The sequence below is a fragment of the Alosa pseudoharengus genome, unplaced genomic scaffold, assembly GCF_046254945.1.
Source record: "Alosa pseudoharengus isolate Yale_2024_CS ecotype anadromous, Long Island Sound unplaced genomic scaffold, YU_APseudo_1.1 YU_APseudo_1.1_scf_21, whole genome shotgun sequence".
Lineage (NCBI taxonomy): Eukaryota > Metazoa > Chordata > Actinopteri > Clupeiformes > Clupeidae > Alosa > Alosa pseudoharengus.
In genome coordinates, this window is record NW_027468674.1 from 10,366,160 (window position 1) to 10,387,286 (window position 21,127).

General features: G+C 42.5%; 1 protein-coding gene across 1 annotated transcript in view; it reads right to left on the bottom strand.

Moving 5' to 3' along the window:
- Nucleotides 1–8,236, bottom strand: part of arid5b (AT-rich interaction domain 5B) — a 91,342-nt gene extending 83,106 nt beyond the window's left edge. The window contains exons 1-3 of the mRNA XM_076299136.1: nucleotides 8,171–8,236; nucleotides 7,567–7,821; nucleotides 374–608 (exon numbers count right to left, since the gene is read on the bottom strand). Of these exons, the coding sequence (XP_076155251.1) occupies nucleotides 374–608; nucleotides 7,567–7,821; nucleotides 8,171–8,191 (511 nt within the window). The 5' untranslated portion in view covers nucleotides 8,192–8,236. The remainder of the gene's footprint in view (nucleotides 1–373; nucleotides 609–7,566; nucleotides 7,822–8,170) is intronic.
- Between the last annotated feature and the right edge of the window lie 12,891 nt (nucleotides 8,237–21,127).

Here is a 21,127-nt window from a genome sequence, read left to right on the forward strand (position 1 = left end):
TGTGTGTGTGTGTATGTTTGCATGTGTGTTTGTCTGTGTGTGTGTGTGTGTGTGTGTGTGTGTGTGTGTGTGTGTGTGTGTGTGTGTGTTTGTATGTGTGTTTGTCTGTGTGTGTGTGTGTGTGTGTGTGTGTGTGTGTGTGTGTATGTTTGCATGTGTGTTTGTCTGTGTGTGTGTGTGTGTGTGTGTGTGTGTGTGTGTGTGTGTGTTTGCATGTGTGTTTGTCTCTGTGTGTGTGTGTGTGTGTGTGTGTGTGTGTGTGTGTGTGTGTGTGTGTGTCTGTGCACATGTAATACCCTAGCATGCTTTCAGCACACATGCCATGTGTCCACTAAGTCTATAGTGCAAGAGCAGTCCACTGCAGGCCTCCTACCTAGCTCGGCCTTCTCCTTGAGCACGTCTTTGAAGTTCAGGCCGCTGTTGAGCATGGACTCTCGGTAGCGGTGTAGCGTCTCGCGCTGACCGTTCCTGCCGAGCTCCCGCAGCGCGGTCGGCTTGAGGGGCGTCGCCTTCAGGCCCTGCATCCAGCACGACGCGTCCCGCACCGTCCATTTCACCAGGTCTTCCAGCCGCACGATGACCTTCTCTGACACGGCGATCACCTCGTCCTGGGAGGGAGGGAGGGAGGGAGGGAGGGAAGGAAGAGGAGAAACATGGCTGTCAGTGCTGACTTGGCGTCTATTGTGCTATTTTTTTTTTATCATATACTGTATCTGTGAATTGTTCCTTTAATATTTACAGTTTATCGCTTAAATGTTTTTGCATATGCAAAATATTTCACGTAAGGGAACAAAAAAAATGTGTGTGTGTGTGTGTGTGTGTGCGTGCGTGCATGTGTGCGTGCGTGTGTATGTACATGTGTATGTGTGTGTATGTACATATGAATTAAAGAGCGAGAGAGAAAAAGTGAATTTGTGTATTTGAGGAGAGAAAAGGTGGGCGGTTTGAAGTGGTGACTCATAAATCAAACAAAGTCGAAACGAGAGGAAAGAAAACATTTTTTATCTGAAAAAGACACAGTAGCTCATAAGTCTACCCGGGATCCAATGACACAAAACATCTGCTCGCTGAAAAATAGCCTGATGTCGTTTACCAGATAAAGCAATAATTAAGACACACTCTGGGAAAATAAAATCCTTTCAAAGGCACAAGCTGTTGCCTTTTTCAAGGCAACTGGCTCCGTAATTCGCTATTTGCTGATTTCATGAGTTTCTTTCGCTGCGGCATTAATGACCTTCAAACGGCGGCATTGATGAGTGTCCCGGCGGAATAAATAGAATCACTCATTTAAGAAAAAGGGAAACGTCAGGATTGTGACCTGGCAATGGATGACAGCAGGAAAGCGGGGTGGGGGGGTGTGGGGGGGGGGTTCTGGAGAACAGATGTGTCAGATTGTGAGAAGGCCCCTTGATTCTGTAGTCAAGACCAGAATCTCTCTCTCTTTCTGCTGCTTTTTCCCACAGACGTGTACAGTCCAGTTAAGTGGATCTGCTGTGCGCAACACTCTTCTCTGTACACAATTTTAGCTAGTTTTAAAAGGGTGACCCATAAAAGAAAACACTCTGCGCATAGATCACAGGAAATACCTGCACTTGCTCGGTTTTGCCTACACCCTTCTTTTGTTTTTTTCTGAACCCCAGCGATATTTCTGTGTCTGCGAGCAGAAGGCCAGTGTTGCTTTTGCTCACCAAACTATTTACATTGAACTTCCCTTCTTGTGACATTCAGCGAGGTCATGTTTTTTCACATACTGTACTTAACACTTGTTTTTAAAGACTGTGGAGTTATTTCAACACCATCTTATGAACACTGAACATCAAAGATATTATGACTACATGGCCTCGAGCTTACATCTTTGTTCTCGCATTCCTTGAATATATCATGTAAACAGCAGGAATATTTCAACTCATCTGCAGTCTCTCATAAACATGGCTGTACTTTTCCAGTCATAATCAACTTCACTGCCACAGATCAAGGGTAGGCGATAATCACTGGAGCTCACATTGAGGCCTGGTTCACAGTCTATATGCAAGCAACGTGGATAATGATTCCCCCTCGGAAACGCCTGACACACTTGCGTTGCGTTACAAAGAAATTAGACAACACAGTTTGCTATGTAACTATGTGCCAAACCCTCTTTGTATAGCTGGGTGCATTTGCATAACGTGTGCAGGGTATCAGGCCTAAGTATTCACAGAAACAACAAATCTAACCCGGATCTGGGCTGCCACTGGGCCCGGTCTGGCGTGGATCCGGCCCAATGATATGAGATCCCGACTAAGCCGCTGGCACAGCCCTTGATATTTCTCTTGATTTCCGCTGCAATGCTTGCATGCATTTGTATGCATTTCACACGGCTTGCACAATGCCCGACGACAATGTCAGAATAACTCTTCACAGTCTAAACAACCCGCCTCTTATCCGAGTCAACACATAAGGGGAACCTGCTCGACTGCCCGAAGATTATGCACCTTTAAAGTAATCGCTGCCGCGCCACGCCACGCCGTGCGGCACTGGAGGAGAGCCTTGGCCATAATAGCCATTTAAAGTGTAAAGGCATCTGTTTTCATGCGCCCATAAAACTAAGTGGGTCAAACACAGTTAATCCCGATGGCGGCACAGCAAACTTTACTATGAGATCATGTGCTTCAGCTCCGCGGCCTTTGAAGATCCGGCGCCGACCCAGCGCTTGATTGAAATATTACTCAGAACACTCAGACAGCCTCTCTGTCTGTTATTGATGCAGATTGATTTGGGGAGAACCCCCCCCCCCCGCCTTAAACATACACACACACACACACACACACACACATTCCCCAACACCACCCACCACCCTATAGTCATATTCATTCCAATTAAACCCACTTCCATCACCATTGGACTTGTTTACCTGGGTGCTTTAAAATGATGTCCAATTGCATTATCAATTAAATTAGATCACAAAAAAAAGAAAAACATGCAAATTGACAATGATCAAAAAGAAATGAAGATCTCCGCATTTCAAAGTTTTCTCAAGTGGCACAACCATGTTCTGCTTGTTATGTGCCTTTTAAAAGCGTTTGTGGTTGGGGGGAGGGTTGTTTAAGGAGGGGGGGGTTGGGGGTGCGTTGCCCCCCCCTGTAAAGCAGAGAAGCGAGGCCCACAAACAGCGTCACGCTGAGAATGTTTCAGTCGAATGATTCAGGGGGTCAGGCCAGGAATTCTCCAGGTCAGCGAGGATTTGTACACCTGCTTGCATGCCTATTGAATTATTGACCTGGTAACATGGAAAATGTGTCCACAGACAGAGGTGAAAAAAGGAAGTATTTTTTAGCTGAGTTAAAAAGTTAAATGAACTATTTTCCCCTTCAATAATTGATCTCGTCCTGAGCTTAAGATAATTACTTTGTCATGCCCTAGACCTAGGCTCCTCCCTGAAAATAAAAAAGGACACTAAACTGCACAGGAACAGCAACAGGAGGAACCATTTAAATATTCCTTTGGATACATAAACATCAACCAGAGCATTTCCTGTAAACTGGGCTTTAGAGACATATCATATAACTTGAATGAATAACAGCGGGCTTTGTATAAAACTGTTTTATGGACTGAATTTCAATGTTAATGTGGTAAACAGTAAAAAAAAAATCCCAATAATACTCCTGTTCCTCTGACGAATGATTAATGTGGTTTGTAAAAGGCTTTTGTAATCAATAGGGGTTAACTCAAATGGGACGGCTTCCAAAGAATTTGTCAAATTGGCTGAACTCCAGAGAATTTTCCGAAGCAGTCATGTTCATAATGGTTAAAGGTGAACCTGCCGAACAGAAACGGACTCTACTTAACACCCACACTTTCTAGTTACATACTTCCCTATTTGAATACTGATGAATTACACAGAAATACTGAGAAAGAGAGACAGAGAGAGAGAGAAAAAACTGCCACTTATGTGTCAACTGAAAACATGTTCAGACTAGCACTGCAATATTACATGAAGGATGGAATGTTACTTTACTGAGAAAAAAAACAAAAACAACACTAGCCTGATGATCTAATTTGAACTATAAATATGTTCCAGGCATTCAAAACACAAGCTTGGCCTCTCGCCAAAGCAGCCAAGATGGGCCTGGATGGAAGCCATGCACTTCCTCTGTATCAGCCCCAAGTTGCAAACCTCACTGTTTTGCAATCCAAATAACAACAAGCACAAAAAAAAAAAAAACTAATTACATATCAATTCCATCCCCTGGTGCCTTTTGTAAACCAGTGCAATGCTTAAAGAGGTAGAAGAGGAATGGCATTTGCATGTGTGAGAGCTCCCAGTCAATTCTCATTCGTCGATGCACAATGCTTTGGTTATTTGTGTCTATGCAAACTAATATAAACGCCGTCGGAAACGCCCTTGCGGTTAATGGAATCTGATATGGAATCTATTTATAATGGACGGGAGCCCTGTTTTTAATCCTGCTCAAGTCTCACTTTGGCATTATTTGGGGGGGTATTTTCCAAGCTAGTGTTAGCCACAACTTGACTGCATATGAGCCATGCCAGCCAATATACAGTTCAGACCAAGGGACCAAGGGGTGACAAGACACACCAAGTGTTAAAAACAAAGCATGTTTCAATTCACTACCCACGAAATGTTGATTTAAACATATTCAACACCTTCCCAAGCAGCACCAGAAATGAAACACCTCTTTGTTACTCCTTTATCTACATGCCCTCTTTAAAGCAAACAAGATAATAAAAAAGCCATTTACACATTTGCAGCTATCAGGTTTAGTGTAAACCGGTGAGCCAGCTACAAAGAGCAAGGTAGCTACTTTCAGAATGCCTAAGATAAGGCTTTTTTGGCCCAGCCCTCAAGTCGAGAAATACAGTGTGGTCAGATTGGGGAAATATGTAAAAACAGCCTGTCCTCTTAACGAGAGCGTTCGCTTCTCTTGCTCTCTCTCTCCAGGCCCTCAAGCGCTAAGTGTTAAATTCTTGCAGGGCTGCCTGCCAGGGGAAGATGACTGCAAGCTTGTTGCTGTTTTAGCCGCTGTTATTCTCCTAATGAATGACTAAGAGAGCCAGAGGGGAAATTACATCACCTGGGTGCAGAAACAAATAGGCATCTGGAAACTGAGTGCCTCCTTTTTATTGTGGCAATCATAGCCATTTAGGGCGTACAATCACACACTAAACATTAGCACATTGTCATGCTGAAGTCTCTCTCTCTCCCTCTCTCTCTCTCCCTCTCTCTCTCTCTCCCTCTCTCTCTCTCTCTCTCTCTCCCTCTATCTTCTTTCTTGTCTAGCTGTTTGTGCTCTTCTGGGCTCAAAGAGTCCACTGATTCCACAGAACGCCATAACAGCCATAATTCAGCATTCTCAAAGCAATTACATGGCTGGGCCCTGCCCCCAGGCAAGGTTAACACGTCAATATCGACACAAGTCACATGAAACAGGAAAATATGAGAACAAAAAAAATGCTGCCTTTCAAATAATATATATGTATTCTTATACATAGTTTGGGTATGTATGTATACATATGTATGTATATATACATACATATGTATATACGTACATATGTATACATACATACAGTATAGGCTACATACATAATTGAGCCAGAAGAGAGCTTGAGTTATTCTGTACAAATGCAAATGTAATTACACTGGACAATTTGCTGAGTGCATCATCAATGGGGTGGCAGTAACTTTCTCAGTGTCGGATTACTGCAGGTGGCCAAGTTGACACTCAATCACATTATTGAGATTGGTCATATGCTTCTCGGTTTTCCAACTCTCATTTGTTTTTCTCCTCTCTTCCCGACCGCAAGATAATCATTTTACATGTCTTTAATCGGCTTCACGAGCGCATTTGTGAAACATGAGTCAAGGGCCACACAATACCAAAGAATGCTTTTAAAATTCTGGAAAGCGCTTGGCCAAAGTTAACAACTGATAAGTTGGCGTATATTGCACCATCAGCTGCCGCGCTATTGTACTAAGTATGTCAAAAGTCGAAAGAATTGTCCTTGGGGCGAGTAATCCTATCTCCCTGGGTCTTTCTGGATCACCAATCATGTATGCGTAATAAATTTGAAAAACAAATAGTTCGCATTGCTGATGTGGGGAGGGAGGGGGGAGGGGGGTGAAGCGTTGACAAGTTTAGAAAGAGGACGGGGTCTGATCAACTGTGTCAACATGAGGTTAAGTCTGATGTTTTCTCCCCATTCTACCTCGTTACATTGTGTAAACACGAGCGCGCCCAAGGTCGGCTCACAGAGCCGTTTATATTCGCCTAATAATCATAAGCATTTTGCCATGCAACCTTGACATTTCACTGGTGAAGACGGCACATAAAACCTGTTGCTTATTATGAAAAGGAAATTTGACACTCGACTCCTGGTGGTGGTGGTGGTGGAGGGGGGGTCCAATAAAAATGTCACTGAAATTGAGTTGCTTTATTAGTTTTCTATTCGTGTAGTCGATTTAAAGCTGTAGAATACATGAAAGAGGTTTACTCATAGTTGTATTACGCATCGCTTACCAGCGCGGTGGCGTTTCCAAGTAATTGCATTCTCTATTGCAACACCCCGATGAAGTAGCACAGATAAAACATATGTCAACTAATGCGTTCTGGCAGTGAACGAGTTAACTGCTCGCGGAACAAACGCACATAATTTCTATTCTTCTGCGCAAATTGCACTGGTATGCCTAACCCCGCTGATGTGGAACCAGGCTGCAACACTTTGACATAATAACCTTCATAAATGTCGTTCTTTCCCTTTAAGGCATCCCAACTGGGCGCTTTATCAAGCTTGCCATGATTAATCAATTCCTACTGACCGAAAGCATTTCAGCGCGTTTGGAGAATATGTCCGCTTACAATACTTCTTGTATCAGGAAATGTACCAGATGCCTGCCCCTGATAAAATGCACCAAACAAAATTAAAACATCGCGTTGACAGTCAACAATCTCTGTTTCCAAAGCCAGCTTTGCGTTTGCCTAGTAGGCTACATGATCATTTAGTGCTTCGATATCCCAGAGCATTACTGTATTAACTACATCACGTAGGCTACATCACCCGATCAAACAACGCTGCCAGACGGAGGGCTTTTGATCTACCTTGTCTTTCGTAATTTCCGCACAATTGTACTCTACTTAACATAGACATGAAACAAGGCAGACTAATGTGACAACTTCGCATTACCACATCCGTCACCGATAATGATCACCGTGTTTAAAGATATTACGAGAATAAGAGAACCTCACTAAATATATAGCCAGCAAATTAATCAAAGGCATGCATAACAGCGCACATGAACAGCAAGCCATAGAACATAGCCTAATTCATTTCCTTATGCTTGTATGGTTGCATGTAAGAGGAACTGCGACCAAATGGCTTAAATTATAGGAAATCATGCTACGTGTGATCCATCTTTAGGCTCTATCAGAGCAAACAGAAAGCGGACTATAGAAAGCTAGATATAGGTCATACTTCATCGATACCAGTTAAACTGTAGATAAACGCAGCTCAATGGGACGGGCACAGTGCACAGCAGAACAAACAAGATATAAAAAAAACATTATTAATCACCTCTCCATGACTGACAGCCCTTCCCTGGGGAGTATCTTCTGGGAGAAAATAAAGTTTGGAGCTGGATAAAAGTTGCTTGCTTGTCCTTTCTTCCCATAACAACTGGAGCTCCGCTATGCAAATCGGATCCCCTGGCTTACATCTTACGAAGAAAAAGTCGCCGAGGGACAATATTCTTGGTTTGCCTTCAAGGTGAAATCGAAATGCCTTGTAGAAAATGTAAGGTCCGTGCAAACCACAAGGTGAGCCTACCCACTGCGGAAACAGCAATAAGTAATTAATTTCATACATTACATGCTCACAGTCTACAACCGCAAACAGCAAAAGTAAACTCAGATGAAATGATAAAAGTCGAAACACAATCGTCACTATGATATGAGTCTATGTTATAGAGCTACGAAAATACGGTACATCAGGCTAAAAGCCATAATACATTAAGCTATACAGCCCAGCCTATGTTAATTATAAAATATCAAGTTTTGTTTTCTAAAGTTTCCCATATTGATATAAGTATATAACATGTTACACCTACGTATCCGTTAGAATAGCCGCTGCCATCAAAATGATAAGAAAATGAAACATAAAGCAGAATAGGTTATAATACCATGAGTGAGTTGGGCTCCATCTCGACGTTCTGAATTGATTAAACTCAACATTCTCTCCAAACTTGTTGGCTTGAATGGATTGCTAACGGTCCTGGAAGGGTGTAATATTTGAAAGCACAGTGTCGCGGCGATCGTCAATATGAAATCGAAATAGAACACAATATCCGGACAAAAAATGTATGGAAACAAGATCTAATATTTGTACATGACCTGTAGTTATATATTTTGACATTTCTTAAACGATAGTTGCTGATAAAAAACATATTAAATTCCAAATGATAAGACGATAGTGACCTCTACGGTGCTACGTGTCTGTTTGATATGGTTTTAAAAATCAGCCACAGGAAATCGCAGCATTTTCTTGTGGTTTTCTAAATATCTACAACAACATAACGGAGAATACCTTTGACAATATATATTCAAAGATAACATATTTACGCATCCATGCAATATGCGTTCGCACCGATTTACTTACCAACCAGGACCTGTGGCGAGGACGTTTGTATGTGTAATAGAAAGAACATTTCCTGCAGACCTGCAGAGATTCAGGGGCGCTCGTCTTCCTATTTCTAGAATGCATATAGCCTACTGTAACTTCGCTCAGAAATGTACACAATTTAACCTCTGGTTCAGGTTGACAGAGGCGACATTCTATGATTCTGATTCTATGAACTAGAGGGTTATCGTTTGTTATCTGTTGCTGCAGCCGTTGCTACAATGTTACAAATGCATGTTACGTATTGTTTCACTGGAAGGAAAGAGGGGCAGTCACGAGCAGTGGAAACCGTATGCTTTGAATTGCTGCCATTATGTTTATGAATATGACTCGTGTAACGAGAGTGGATAACCATTTTAAGGAACTCGAGCTTGCCCTGTCTTGCTTTATGTAATGAATCTATGCCTTTATTGTTCAACTGATTTATTTAATTTTGACAGGAATGGACAGCTGAACTCGAAATCATTCTCAATAGCCCATGCGGTGCTTTTAAGCGAGCGGACGTTAGATGAATGACTACAGTGTATCTTTATTCAAATTCCGATTAAGAAATAAACTATGAGCTAATCGCGCATATTGCCACTTCCGTTTAGTCATAGCCTATTAGATTAAGCTAGTGTGTATTACACATTGCTCTTTAGAATATCTGTAGGCTATAACAAGTTTCAAACTACAGCCTAATGACATGTTAAACAGAGTGTTGTTTCAGAAGTAAGCGATTAAAGCGATTTCGCAAATGCAAGAGGAAGTTGCAAAGAACATTTTCGTCTTTAACCAAGACCTGCCTTCTGCGGTGACAAAGAGAAAGTTGGATCACGTTGCCTATAGCCCAAATTACAGGATGCAACATTAACGTCAGCTATTTTTATGCCTTATGCAATGTTTTATCTCAAGTCATGAGGGGCACGGGGGTTGGTCACAAATAGGTGCAATCATGAAATAGTAGGCTAGGCTATCTCCAACTGCAACGTAGCCTAGTACATTGTAATGTGATAATCAACACCACCATGGCATCGTGTGATATGGAAAATGAAGTTACGCATTTGATTATATTAACATTATGGAAATAGAGAGCAGGGGGCGTGGAAGAAAGAGAGGGGGTGGGGGTGGACAAGCCGAGGCACGCTGAAAATAGACTCGAGCTGACAAGGGCTAAAAGCAAATCAATTGGCAAATAATATGAACGAACAACTGCCTCAATAATGCCACGGTGCATTTAAGCACTTTAAACGGTTTATGTCATGCAACGCTGGTCTAAACAAAACACACTATAAGTGACTGTATCGCGTCACCACGATAAAAGACAAACAATTAGTGTGCACTCTATCTGAAAGAGAACTGCGTGTTCTAATTTAAGGGCTTAAGCAGGAAAGTAGCACTGTAGCCTGCGGAGCGCGCGCTCATGTGATCCAAACGACTACTGATATCATAGGCTGCATTAGAAGTCAAAGTCGTGTTTAAATAGGCTCTCCTTTCAAGTTTGAATAATATAGTATCATTAATATCCGCCAGCGTAATTTGTCGGGAGAGCATTTGGGTCGTCAGGTCACGGCGTGATTAAGCTCTTTTATTTAAGACAGTGAGCTGTAATAGCAAGTGCATTCAACGGCACCATCAATCATCCTTGGGTGTGAGGCATTATACTAACACATTGACAAGGAGAGAGGGGCAATGTACCGCCTCCGTGGTGCATTTCTCGAGCCTTTATTAGATAAATATCTATTTTTAAGGCAATAATGCTATGGTGCTTCATAACTTGTTTAGCCTAAGGGGGCATTGTGACAACGAATGGGGAATTTTAACATATGCCTAAGTGTTACATATATTTTTTTATTTAAATGCAAGATGCAATAATGTCCGTTTCTTACCCAGAGATTCATGAGCAATCACTGTAGAGATGGGTATTTTTTGCGCTAAAACTAAACTAGGCTACACCATATTGTCTCGTTATGCTCTGAAAAGTGGATATAGCATCTTTACAAGCCTTATTGAAATATTGTGTTTCTTGCTGATTGCTGAAAAGTGTCAGCGCAGTAATAAATGATGATGATAACAGTGCCGGGAATAATTTGCCTTACAGATTGTGTGTTTCAGTGTCTGCCGCGCAGCCCCGGTCCCTCCTCGCCAGTGACAATATGAGTGGAGCAGATTGATAGCCTAATCTTTCCCCTGAGCTGCGAGGAACATTTGCAGTTTGAGAGCTTGTGGAAAAAATGGTACCCCCTCCCTCTCTCTTTATGTGACCCTCACAACCCTCCTGTCCTCATAACTCACGACGTAGTCTAGTCTACAAGTGAATGGATTTTGGTTGAGTGAACTTTTTTTTATAAAAAAAAAAAAACACATTTGATTGATCTAACTATTCACATACGCGATGAAAGCTAAATGCATTTCACTCTGTGGTTGACTAGCCAGGGCACATTCACCTGCAAATTACATTCCAGGCCCATCATTTGCCTGGTCGTTGCATGCACAGTAATTATAATTTATACCTATCCAATTTCAGAACCTGTTTTTGAATCAAGGCGGTATTTGGAGAGTATGCTCCAAGGCATTCAAATGCTGCTCATCTTGCCCTCAGAAAGTCACGGGGCGGGTTCAAGGAATACGGACTGTCAGCAATTTCCCCCCTTTTTCCTCCTCTTTGGAGATAACATGTAAATTAATGACAAATCATTGCGGACTCTACACTGCCGCCAGTGGCAAGAACGTTGCACACATACACATACAGAGAGAGAGAGATAGAGAGAGAGAGATTCTTGCAAGTATATTTGCCAGCCGGCAGCAAGCTGAATGCATTCCAGGACAAGCACATTGCACAGCTATTTGTCTCAGGGTTGATTCATTATTGAAAAGGCTCCAGAGGCAAACATGGTTGACAACATCCTCTCCATCTGCCTTTCACAAATATATATTTTATGCTAATTCACACACTGCAAAGACGGGACAGTGTTCCTATATAGCAAGGTCGGAAAAGGAAACAGTATGTAATATTTACATAAGCTTTAAGTTAATGTTATTAGTATTACAATACTGATAGCTAAACATATGCCAGGATAAACTGCTACATGGGTAGCTAGAGGAGACCATTGTGAAATAGCAATGTTGCATAGCAATCATTTTTATAACAGCATCCTTTATACTCACGAGGCATTGTCTATTCCTTTTTTAATGGTGGATGTCAGAGAGAAATTACCAACAGCATAGTACTGTATCAACAGACCAGAATTGATGGTATTCCTGGTACTAATAGTATACTATATTGAATATAAAAATGAGATTGAGTCTGAAGTTTCAGTAGGCCAAAGCCATAAAAAGGCAACTACATCAAGTAAGCAGCACATTCATTACCGCAAGACTGTTTTAGTAACAATAAATGACAAATGAATGTTATTCAATCTTGACACTGGCAAAAAAAAAAAATCTTTTTGACTCTGAAACTGTTGTGTTTTATGTATTACCACTATGAAATGTCAGGGGATTGCACACTCCCTTCTGCTGAGAAAACACATGGCATCGAGAGTCGGGAACGTTTATCATCCCTTCACATTGATCCCATCTGTTCTCCTGCTTGGACATAATGACATGGAGAAGTAAGTAGAACAAATGATGATGTCGGAGAAGAAATAACAAAACACATACAGAGGTACGGCTACAAAAAAAAAAAGACTTTGACCCTCTCTAGTCAGACTGGCAGCAAAACAAAAGATGATGTTTATTGCGGATGTCGTTGGGTGTTTTAGTTTGCAATTCAAATACACATTCCACCACCCACAAATTTGTGTTTAAGTAACAGTGATGTTAATCAAAAGTAGATCAAACAAATAACAAGGTGTTGTTTTCCATGGGTTGATTCTCTATGGTAGATTTTGCACTTGATCCAGGAGAGATTTTAGTAGCTATAAACATTTAAATATAGCCGCAAGTGGCGATGACAGGCCCAGCCACTGGTTCCTGAACCCATGACATTTCGTCATCCAATAATGCACTCACACGTGGTGTGTGTGTGTGTGTGTCAACTGCACACATCTGATGTGTGTGCTAAATGGAAGACCTAATAGCACTTCCTCTAGGTTGCTGTGATAGTGACACTAATATGTTTGAGCCCAGAGGGTGTGTGTGTGTGTGTGTATCTCTGTGTGTGTGCGTGTGTCTGTGTGTGTATTTATACATGCATGCATGTATGTGTGTGTGTGAGAGAGAGAATGTGTATGTCCCATGTGTGTGTGTGTGTGTGTGTATGTGTTTTTGTTTAAGTGTGGGTCAAATGAGGGATAAATTAGCCATAAACACCCAATCTAACATGTAACATTACAGGTCTTTAACACTGTTCCAGGCAGAAATACACCAAAATGCTCATGGTGTAGTGCCCCCTATAGACGGAATCTGACAGAATTTGGTGTGGGTCCGGAGAATATTGTAGTGATTCTATGTGTCAAATTGGAATAACTTTGACTTTTCTCATCACAAGATATTGGCTGGTGAAACTCTAGATGTTTGCATTATCATCATTCACTTGGTGCTGTTACACCATAAATGAGTTAAGGTGCAGTGATGCACCTTCAAGTGAGCTATGTACTATATATATATTGATCTGTGGTAGAATGGTTGTCAAATTATGCAGTTTGCACATGTGGGTATCATCATAACCAATAATATGAGGCGTTTGAGCCATATTAAGCAATGCATGGTAAATTCATAATGCATTTAATAAATAAACATATATAAAAAAAACTCTTTGCAATTAAAATCCCTTTAGTTGAATAGATCAGTTGGGCCCTAATTATTTTTCTGTGAACTGCAGTGTAGTCTACAAATCTGTTGACCTCTGTGTTGTACACAGCAAAAGGGTGCCAGAAAGAGAAGAGAATAAACGTATGTGGAGAAACTGCAAACCTGTGTTAACTATTCAATATTTATGCTCTTGAAAATGGTTGGCTTAGCAACTTGCAGTTGAGCACTTGAAATAGAGAGAAAGAGAGAGAGAGAGTAGAAAAGAGTGAGAGGGGGAGAGAGATTTTGGCTTGTAGGTGCCCTTTTGTAGAAAGAATGGAGTGAATTCAAAGCTGGTCAGTGTACGCACATTATAATAAATGCTCACACTAATAGAGTTCACTTTATCTGGCCAGCTTTGGGAAATCACAGTGACCAAGTCGAGTTGAAGAAAAGCTATCATTAACACATGAATGGATGTATTTAATTAGAGGTTAGATATGGAGGGTCTGTGTGTGTGTGTGTGTGTGTGTGGGTGGGGGGGGGGTTACGGTAAAGCCTGCAAAGACTTTCTACCATGCTGTTCTCATTTAGTTATTTACATCAAATATTCACAGCACTTACTTGACTTTAATATCCCTGATGTTGTGAGCATGAATTTTACAGTATATTGTGGCATTACCACAGTCTGCAGGGAGCAGGCTAAGGCAAATCAGGAGTTTGAGAGAAGAGCGACGGCTTGCAAGCGATGTGTTCATTACAGCTCTGAAATATCCATTAGTGTGCTGATCCTATCAGAGATGTAGCCTATAAGGACATGCTATGCACAGCAACGCACAAGAAATAAAACTGTAGTCTTGCCGAGCATTATCGAGCAAACATGACTAATATTGTCCAATGAGAAGCATTAGGTCATCAATTCACCATGCAGTTTATAGATGCACATTTGAATGTGCGACAATAGGAGCACACTGTGTGGCTGAGCTAACGCACAGCTTGTGATATCTGGTAGGCTGATTTTATCGCTGTGATAGGAAGACAGCAATGGTTTAATAACAAATGATTAATACCCTGACAACAAGGGGTAACCATGCTGGGAAGAATGATTCGTGACGTTGGAGGTAACAACATCCTAAGCCACTATAGGCCTGCTCCTTGCTTCTCTCTTTCTTTCTTTCTTTTTCTTTTTCCCCCTGAAAAGCACCCAAATGGCTCATAGCCTCCACTGATATTCTTGTCAGCATTCTGTGTCAATATTTGATGGAAATGGCTACATGACCTGAGTGTGTTCAGTCCCCACTGTGAATGTAATCTATCCAACCTAATTACACAAACCTTTCCGGAAGCCACTGAGAGAAAAATGATTATCAGTGCAGCTTGCGAAGGCATACACCGGAGGGGATAAACAGGTTAAGGTGAACTTAAGTGTTGAGGCTTGCTTGTTACGGTTAAAACACATCAAGCATGTCAGGCAGCTCAGTTGATTGGTTAAAGGGCGGGACTTTGTGTCCACGGTAACATGAACAGCTATTGAAGGTGCAGTCTGCAATTGCAGTCAAAGGGTGATATTTGAGCTCAACGACCGATCAAATTTCATCAGCATCACTGGATTAGCATTATGGACTACACCTTTAACATCCCTCTAAAACATTAGTTCCCAAAGACTAGGTCGCGACCCACAGGTGGGTCGTAGGAGATTTTATTTGGGTCGCCAGCATAGCCTAGTGACAATTTATGTTGTGTAATACCCCTAGCTTATACCTTATATAGCTTAGGAAAGCTAACAGCTTTCTATTAGGATCTAGTTTGTTAACTACCACAGTCACGAGTTGGGTCGCGATAGTCTGTCATTTTTAAAAAGTGGGTCCCCTGAAAAAAAGTTTGGGAAACACTGGTCTAAAAGACCAAAACAAAGGCCAAGCACAGTTGTCATGGTGCCCCTACTGATGAGAGCCTGACTCCATGATATGTACTAGAGCTTGTGTCCTGACAAGCATCACTACTGCCCTATAGAGAGCATGACACTAGCTTGATAACACCGGATCAATATTATCAGGGTTGTATCCCCCCCCCCCCTTCACAATGCTCTCTCCACAATGAAAGGGCATGTTATTTTATTATTTATTTCTTTTATACTGTTATCAAACTAAATAAATCGACAGCTCCCCTCCCTTCCACACACTCTGATACAAAAACACAGACAGTGGAGATGGAAGATGAGCATCTTAATTGGAAACATGCTCTGATAAAAATGGATTTGTGATTAGGTTCACATCAGGGTCTGGGTGTGGGGGGATGGGGGGGGGGGGGTACAAAGCCCGTTACTGCGGCGACCGACCGTCAGCTACACCAGCGCCCGATCTGTGCTGCATTATTCAAGTCAGCCCTGCATGTAATAATGCAATTCATTATTGCAGAACCCCGCTTTAAGCATTGATATTAAAAATGCATAATTCAGTGTTGTTACACAAAACACGTTTCAGCTGTCACAAATGTTCAAAAAAGGGCCAAGTGAGTATAATACTGCTTTGGAATTATATAACTGTTAATATTTTTTGTGGCAGATATGCAGATATGGATTAAGCAGCACATGGGGTGGGGTGGGGGGGGGGGGGGGCATGTATGTGTGTGCGTGGGGGTGGGGGGGGTGAGCAGCTGGATATCTTCATATTAGAAGTCGAGCTCAAGCAAAGGTTCAAAATGTCCACCTTCAATTATATAACAGTCACTTATCATGTTTTCTCCCTCACAGCTGGAGCGATTGCTGTTGCTATGTCGGATGAAAGCAAATATTTCTCTCGCGTTCTGGTTTATGATATGAACACACACCCAGTCTCTCTCCATCTCTTTCTCTCTCATACGCATACACACACACACAGAATCACATAAACACGACATGGATTCTTCAATAAAATATACACATAAATAAATCGCCTGACACTAATTCCATTGCTGTTCATGAGGAATGCTTTCAAAGCAACACAGCCGTGTGATTCAGTTCTGTACACAAGCACAAATGAAAATGAATAATGAATACTAATGTGAATGATAATAGTGCTCTCAAAGGCACAGTGTATCCCTACACGGTGTGTGTGTGTGTGTGTGTGTGTGTGTGTGTGTGTGTTTGTGCATTTTGTGCTTGTTTGTAACAACTCCTATTGATTCACATGCAGCAGAAAGGACATCACTGGCTTCTCTATCCGGATGCCATACTGTGTGTAAGTCTTCCTCGTGTTTGATTTCAACTGAAAGTAGGGCAGGCATTCTGTTCCACCCGAGGTGAACCTTTTTTTTCTTCTTTCTTTCATCCAAAGGTAATTAGCGTGTGCTGCCATCAAAATGTCAAATTATGTGGCGGCCATTCATCTGATAACACTTTTGATAAACCAGGGAAATAGTGGCCTAACAACTACTTGATGCAGTCACTCATCTTATCACAATGACTTAATGGCTCCAAGGACTTCCAAGGATCTTGCCAACATGTTAACAGTGTCTCATCAGATCTTAGGAAATAAGCACTGAACACTGGAAGGGGAAACAGTGAGACAGGCTTTGCTTGGGAAAGCGGAGAGTTGGTAGCAGAGTGGTTTCTCCCCTGGGCCTGAGTCCATTGATACAGTCTTCATTGTATATTCCACAGCCAGACAGGCTGCATTCTTTAGATATCGATGGCCAAGTGCCGGCGCGCCAATAAAACCTGACCTTTGTGAGCTTTTCGGGCCCGTTTTCAAACCGACGGGAGGCAAACGTAGCAGCATATCTTTTTGTGATAAGATTAGCCTATAAAAGCGTGCAGGGGAGAACTACAAAATTATCCTTTTTCGTGGGGAGGTGTGGAGACGGGGAGTTTATGGGGAAATGAGAGTACAGGGCTGGAGTTGATTTACTGTGGCTTGTAGCGAGAGGAATTAATGATTTATACAATGAGCCTTACAGAGAGAGTGAATTTCATTATGTAAGCAACATTAATGGTGCCTAACCGAACTTGAAATGAATATAAACTATGGCAGAGGACAGATAATGAGGGCCGAACCTAAAGGGCCCCATTTATATTGAATCCCGTTGAACAACGTGGAGGAAACATATTGTTAGTGTTCAAGTGTCACGTTTCTAAAGAGGAACTATTTTTATGGAAATGACACCGGAGCGCGGTGGGCAAGAGATGGCAGGAGCTTAATGCAAACAAGGCAAAGTGATCCGCCACATTTGCATGGATATGAGAAAGACAAAAACAATTCTAACCAAACACCGAGGGGCCACCCCTATGTCCTACGATACGCTACAGACGCAAGAACAGACTCCTTTTTCTTCTTCTTTATCCCTCTTCCTGTTTCTTCTTTCTTTCTCGTTCTCACAGTACAGTTGCCTTCATTCAGTTTGATTCCACAACGCAAACATTATTTTTGTGTTCTATAACATGACTTCAACCGCGCCAAATTGAATGCGGCTCTCCAGCCCTTCGGCAATGAAAACAAAGTTTTAAATTACTTGGTAATGGAGGAATGCACAGAGGGCTCAGAGAATACCCCCCCCCCCCACCTCAATAACTCCTCAAGCACAAAAGGAGAGGAGGAACATCTGGCTTTGACTCCTCTGGCCAAATGTTTACATCCTTAAATCATTTTGAACATAATTTATCCCTCCTTTTTATACAGGGCAGATTATTGTCTGGGTTACTTTTCAACTGAAAAGTCTGGAGGTTTCTCTTGTGCGTCGGGAGAAAAAATATTTGATAGTCACTGGTGAATTTAATGCATGCTCCGTGGGTGATTCAACACAGCCGTCAAGACTTGTCAGGGCGCTTGACTGGAGACATTTCTGCCAATACCCAATCCAACTGGATTTGTCTGGCACGCTCATAATATGAATATGTTCAGTCAACAGAGAGAAATACTATAAAACCAGCCGCCTTACACAGGGGTATATCCAATATATCCTATTTTTATTGGAAAGAGGTATATGTGTAAGCTATAGAGGCTATCTGAAATGCAATACTATAAATTGTGAAAGTGAGAATTGGAGATGTAGACACTCCAAATTGCTGCAAGAGGCTACCAAAGGTCATGGTAGATGCAAAGAGATGTAGGCGTGCTGCTTCTAAGAGTCTTGTGCAAGAACAGGCCTGTACATTAAACTGAAGTCCATGTGCAGCCACCGTTTAACAGCCATGTTAGCTTGGTCATGCACCTTTTAGAACTCTGCGAGTCTCCATTGGTCATTCAGAAAATGTCTGTGGATGACAAATGGGTATGACCGCATCGGCTTGTTCCGTCGGCCATCTCGTTTTTAACAAGGTCTCATTCTTTTTCGGCCGGCCAAAAGTGAGTAAGCGTTAGGCCCGAACGGTCATGGCTGAGCGCGTGAGAAACGGACGCTATCGCGTTCCACTTTTTTTTTCTCACGATGCAGGTAATGCAGCGGCGCCGAGGTCCGCAGTCCTGCACCAGATCAGGCCCGATCTCGGCCCACATCCGGTCCACCCTCCCCCCACCTCAGTGCCTGTATTTGATCTCAATTAACACCCACAGAGGTGGGAGACAGAGGGAGAGAGCCACAGCTCGGACCATTGGGGGAGGGGGGCTGGTCTCGGACTCGAGCACGAAACCGAGGAATGCCAAAAATCCCTGGCTAATGTTTTGCTGGGTAAACAGTACGCTTCTCCGCGCGCACTTGACCTCATTACTTCCTGTCAGGCATTAATGTTCCCGAAACCAAAGACGTGAGGCTGATGTGCCGGGACACGCTTTGCCCTTCACATTGTACGCAGTTCTGCAAAAAGATTTGACATGAAAATCATTGCCGCAGGGGCAAAGCGAGCAGGGGTTTATCACGGGTGTAACTGTTTCTCATTCGTGTCTGTCCGTCTGTTAGCAGTGCCTTGTGATGCTGGGCTATTTTCCTACCGATTCAAATGACATCTAATAAACATTTTGTAATCTCAAGCGGTCAGGTCGGCCAAAAAAAAGAATGGGCTGAACACTTAAATGCAACACAGCTTCCATAATCCAGATGTTCCCAGGACTTTTTTTTTTTTTTTTTTGAGCAGTCAAAACTGCAGCCAACAGAAAAGATGTACACGTAGCCTGCAAGTGCACACGTGCGGAGTTTACAAGCACATTTCCACACACTCCACATACATTTACATTTTTCAAACAAATACTTGAAAAAGAAAAAAAAAACTAAAAGGTATAGCAGAGGTCTGCATATTTTCAACCACCAATGAATTGGCAATCTGCACAAGACATCTCCCTGCAAAACTGTTGAAGTCATCTGTTTTCCTGGTGTGTACTCGATCAGCCAGCTGTCCTTGCCCCCCCCCCCCGGCATAGTTGCATCACGTCAGTGCAGGCCTTGGCCAGCAGAGGGAGCCGGCTGCAGTCTCCCAGCCCTGGCGCGTTAAAATGACAATCTCCTGGCTTCTGACTCACTCACAATCTGCTCAGGAAAGGGGTGTGTGTGTGTGTTTGTGTGTGTGTGTGTGGGGGCAGAGAGATAGCAGCAGATGACGCGGGCTGCCGGAGACGGGTTCGGGGGCCAGTTCAGGCCCGGAACTCCACCGGGTCAGATGCAGCTGTGCAAGATCTGTGGCTGCTCTCCACTCATTCCGTGCACCGGGCTCGCTCGAGGAATCCAGCGTAAGCTTCTCAACTTCCTCCAAGTCTCTAAGTCTCTCTTCACATAAAGAGACTGTCTGCCGTAACAACAACAAAATTGAACAAGTAGCAAAAAAAAAAAAAAGATGTGGTGTTTGGAATAAAGCTAGTGTGTTTTTTTTTGTTAATCCCCATTCTTCTACCACAGTCAAATGAAAGACCCAGAATATAAAGAGGCCCTGAGAAATCCCGCTCTTTCTTCTCCTTGGATGAATGACTTGTTTTCAGATAATGGCTCTTTGTCTCTACTCCTGCAATCATAGGAACCACTCACTCTGCCGGGGAGAGGCAAGACAATAGTGCGGCATATATATATTTTTTTTTACTTAAAGGGGAAAAAAAAAAAAAAAAACAGAATGACAGTCGAGAGGGGAAACAGTCGGAGCGGAAAGAAATTTAGAAATGATCAGCATTCTCGGTGAATCACAGTAGCGTGCAGTATATTTATAGTTTTCTTCAAGCTCTGCTAAGTGAGCAAAAGCTTAAATGCAGAGGAAAAGCTTCTCTCTCTCTCTCTCTTTCTCTCTATCCCCCTCTCTCTCTCTCTTTCTTTGGCTTTAATAATGCATTGGTTTACATGGCAACTGGGTTATTTAGCCCTGTGAGTTATGCCTCCTCTTTACTACTCTATGGACCACTATTGAGTCTAATGACTCCAGGAAAAGGAAGAAAAAAAACCCTGCGTGCCCCAAATAAACATTGAAACCACTTAATTAGATACTTGGGCACATTAGACACTCAGATGTCTCTCTCCAGACGTTTCAAATACCGACCGTGTAATCAGGCAAATAGTATCTTAGGCATTCCTAAAGCGATGGCCGGAAAGAGGAAATAAAGTAAAGATCGACTTTTAATATTAAACACGCCAGACAAGCGCACCATTAACTACCAATCAAGACTTATGCAGCTGCTGCATAGTCTCTGTGAAGACAGTTAAAAAGGGAAAGAAAAAAAAACAAAAGTGGTGATTATAAAAATCTGTTTCAGATTGATGGATTTGTGCGGCTTGTATGCAGTTTGTGTTCAGGGTTTGCCAGCGCTGCTGAGACATCAGGGAGGAATTCCTCCACCTTGGGGCGGGGGGGGGGGGGGGG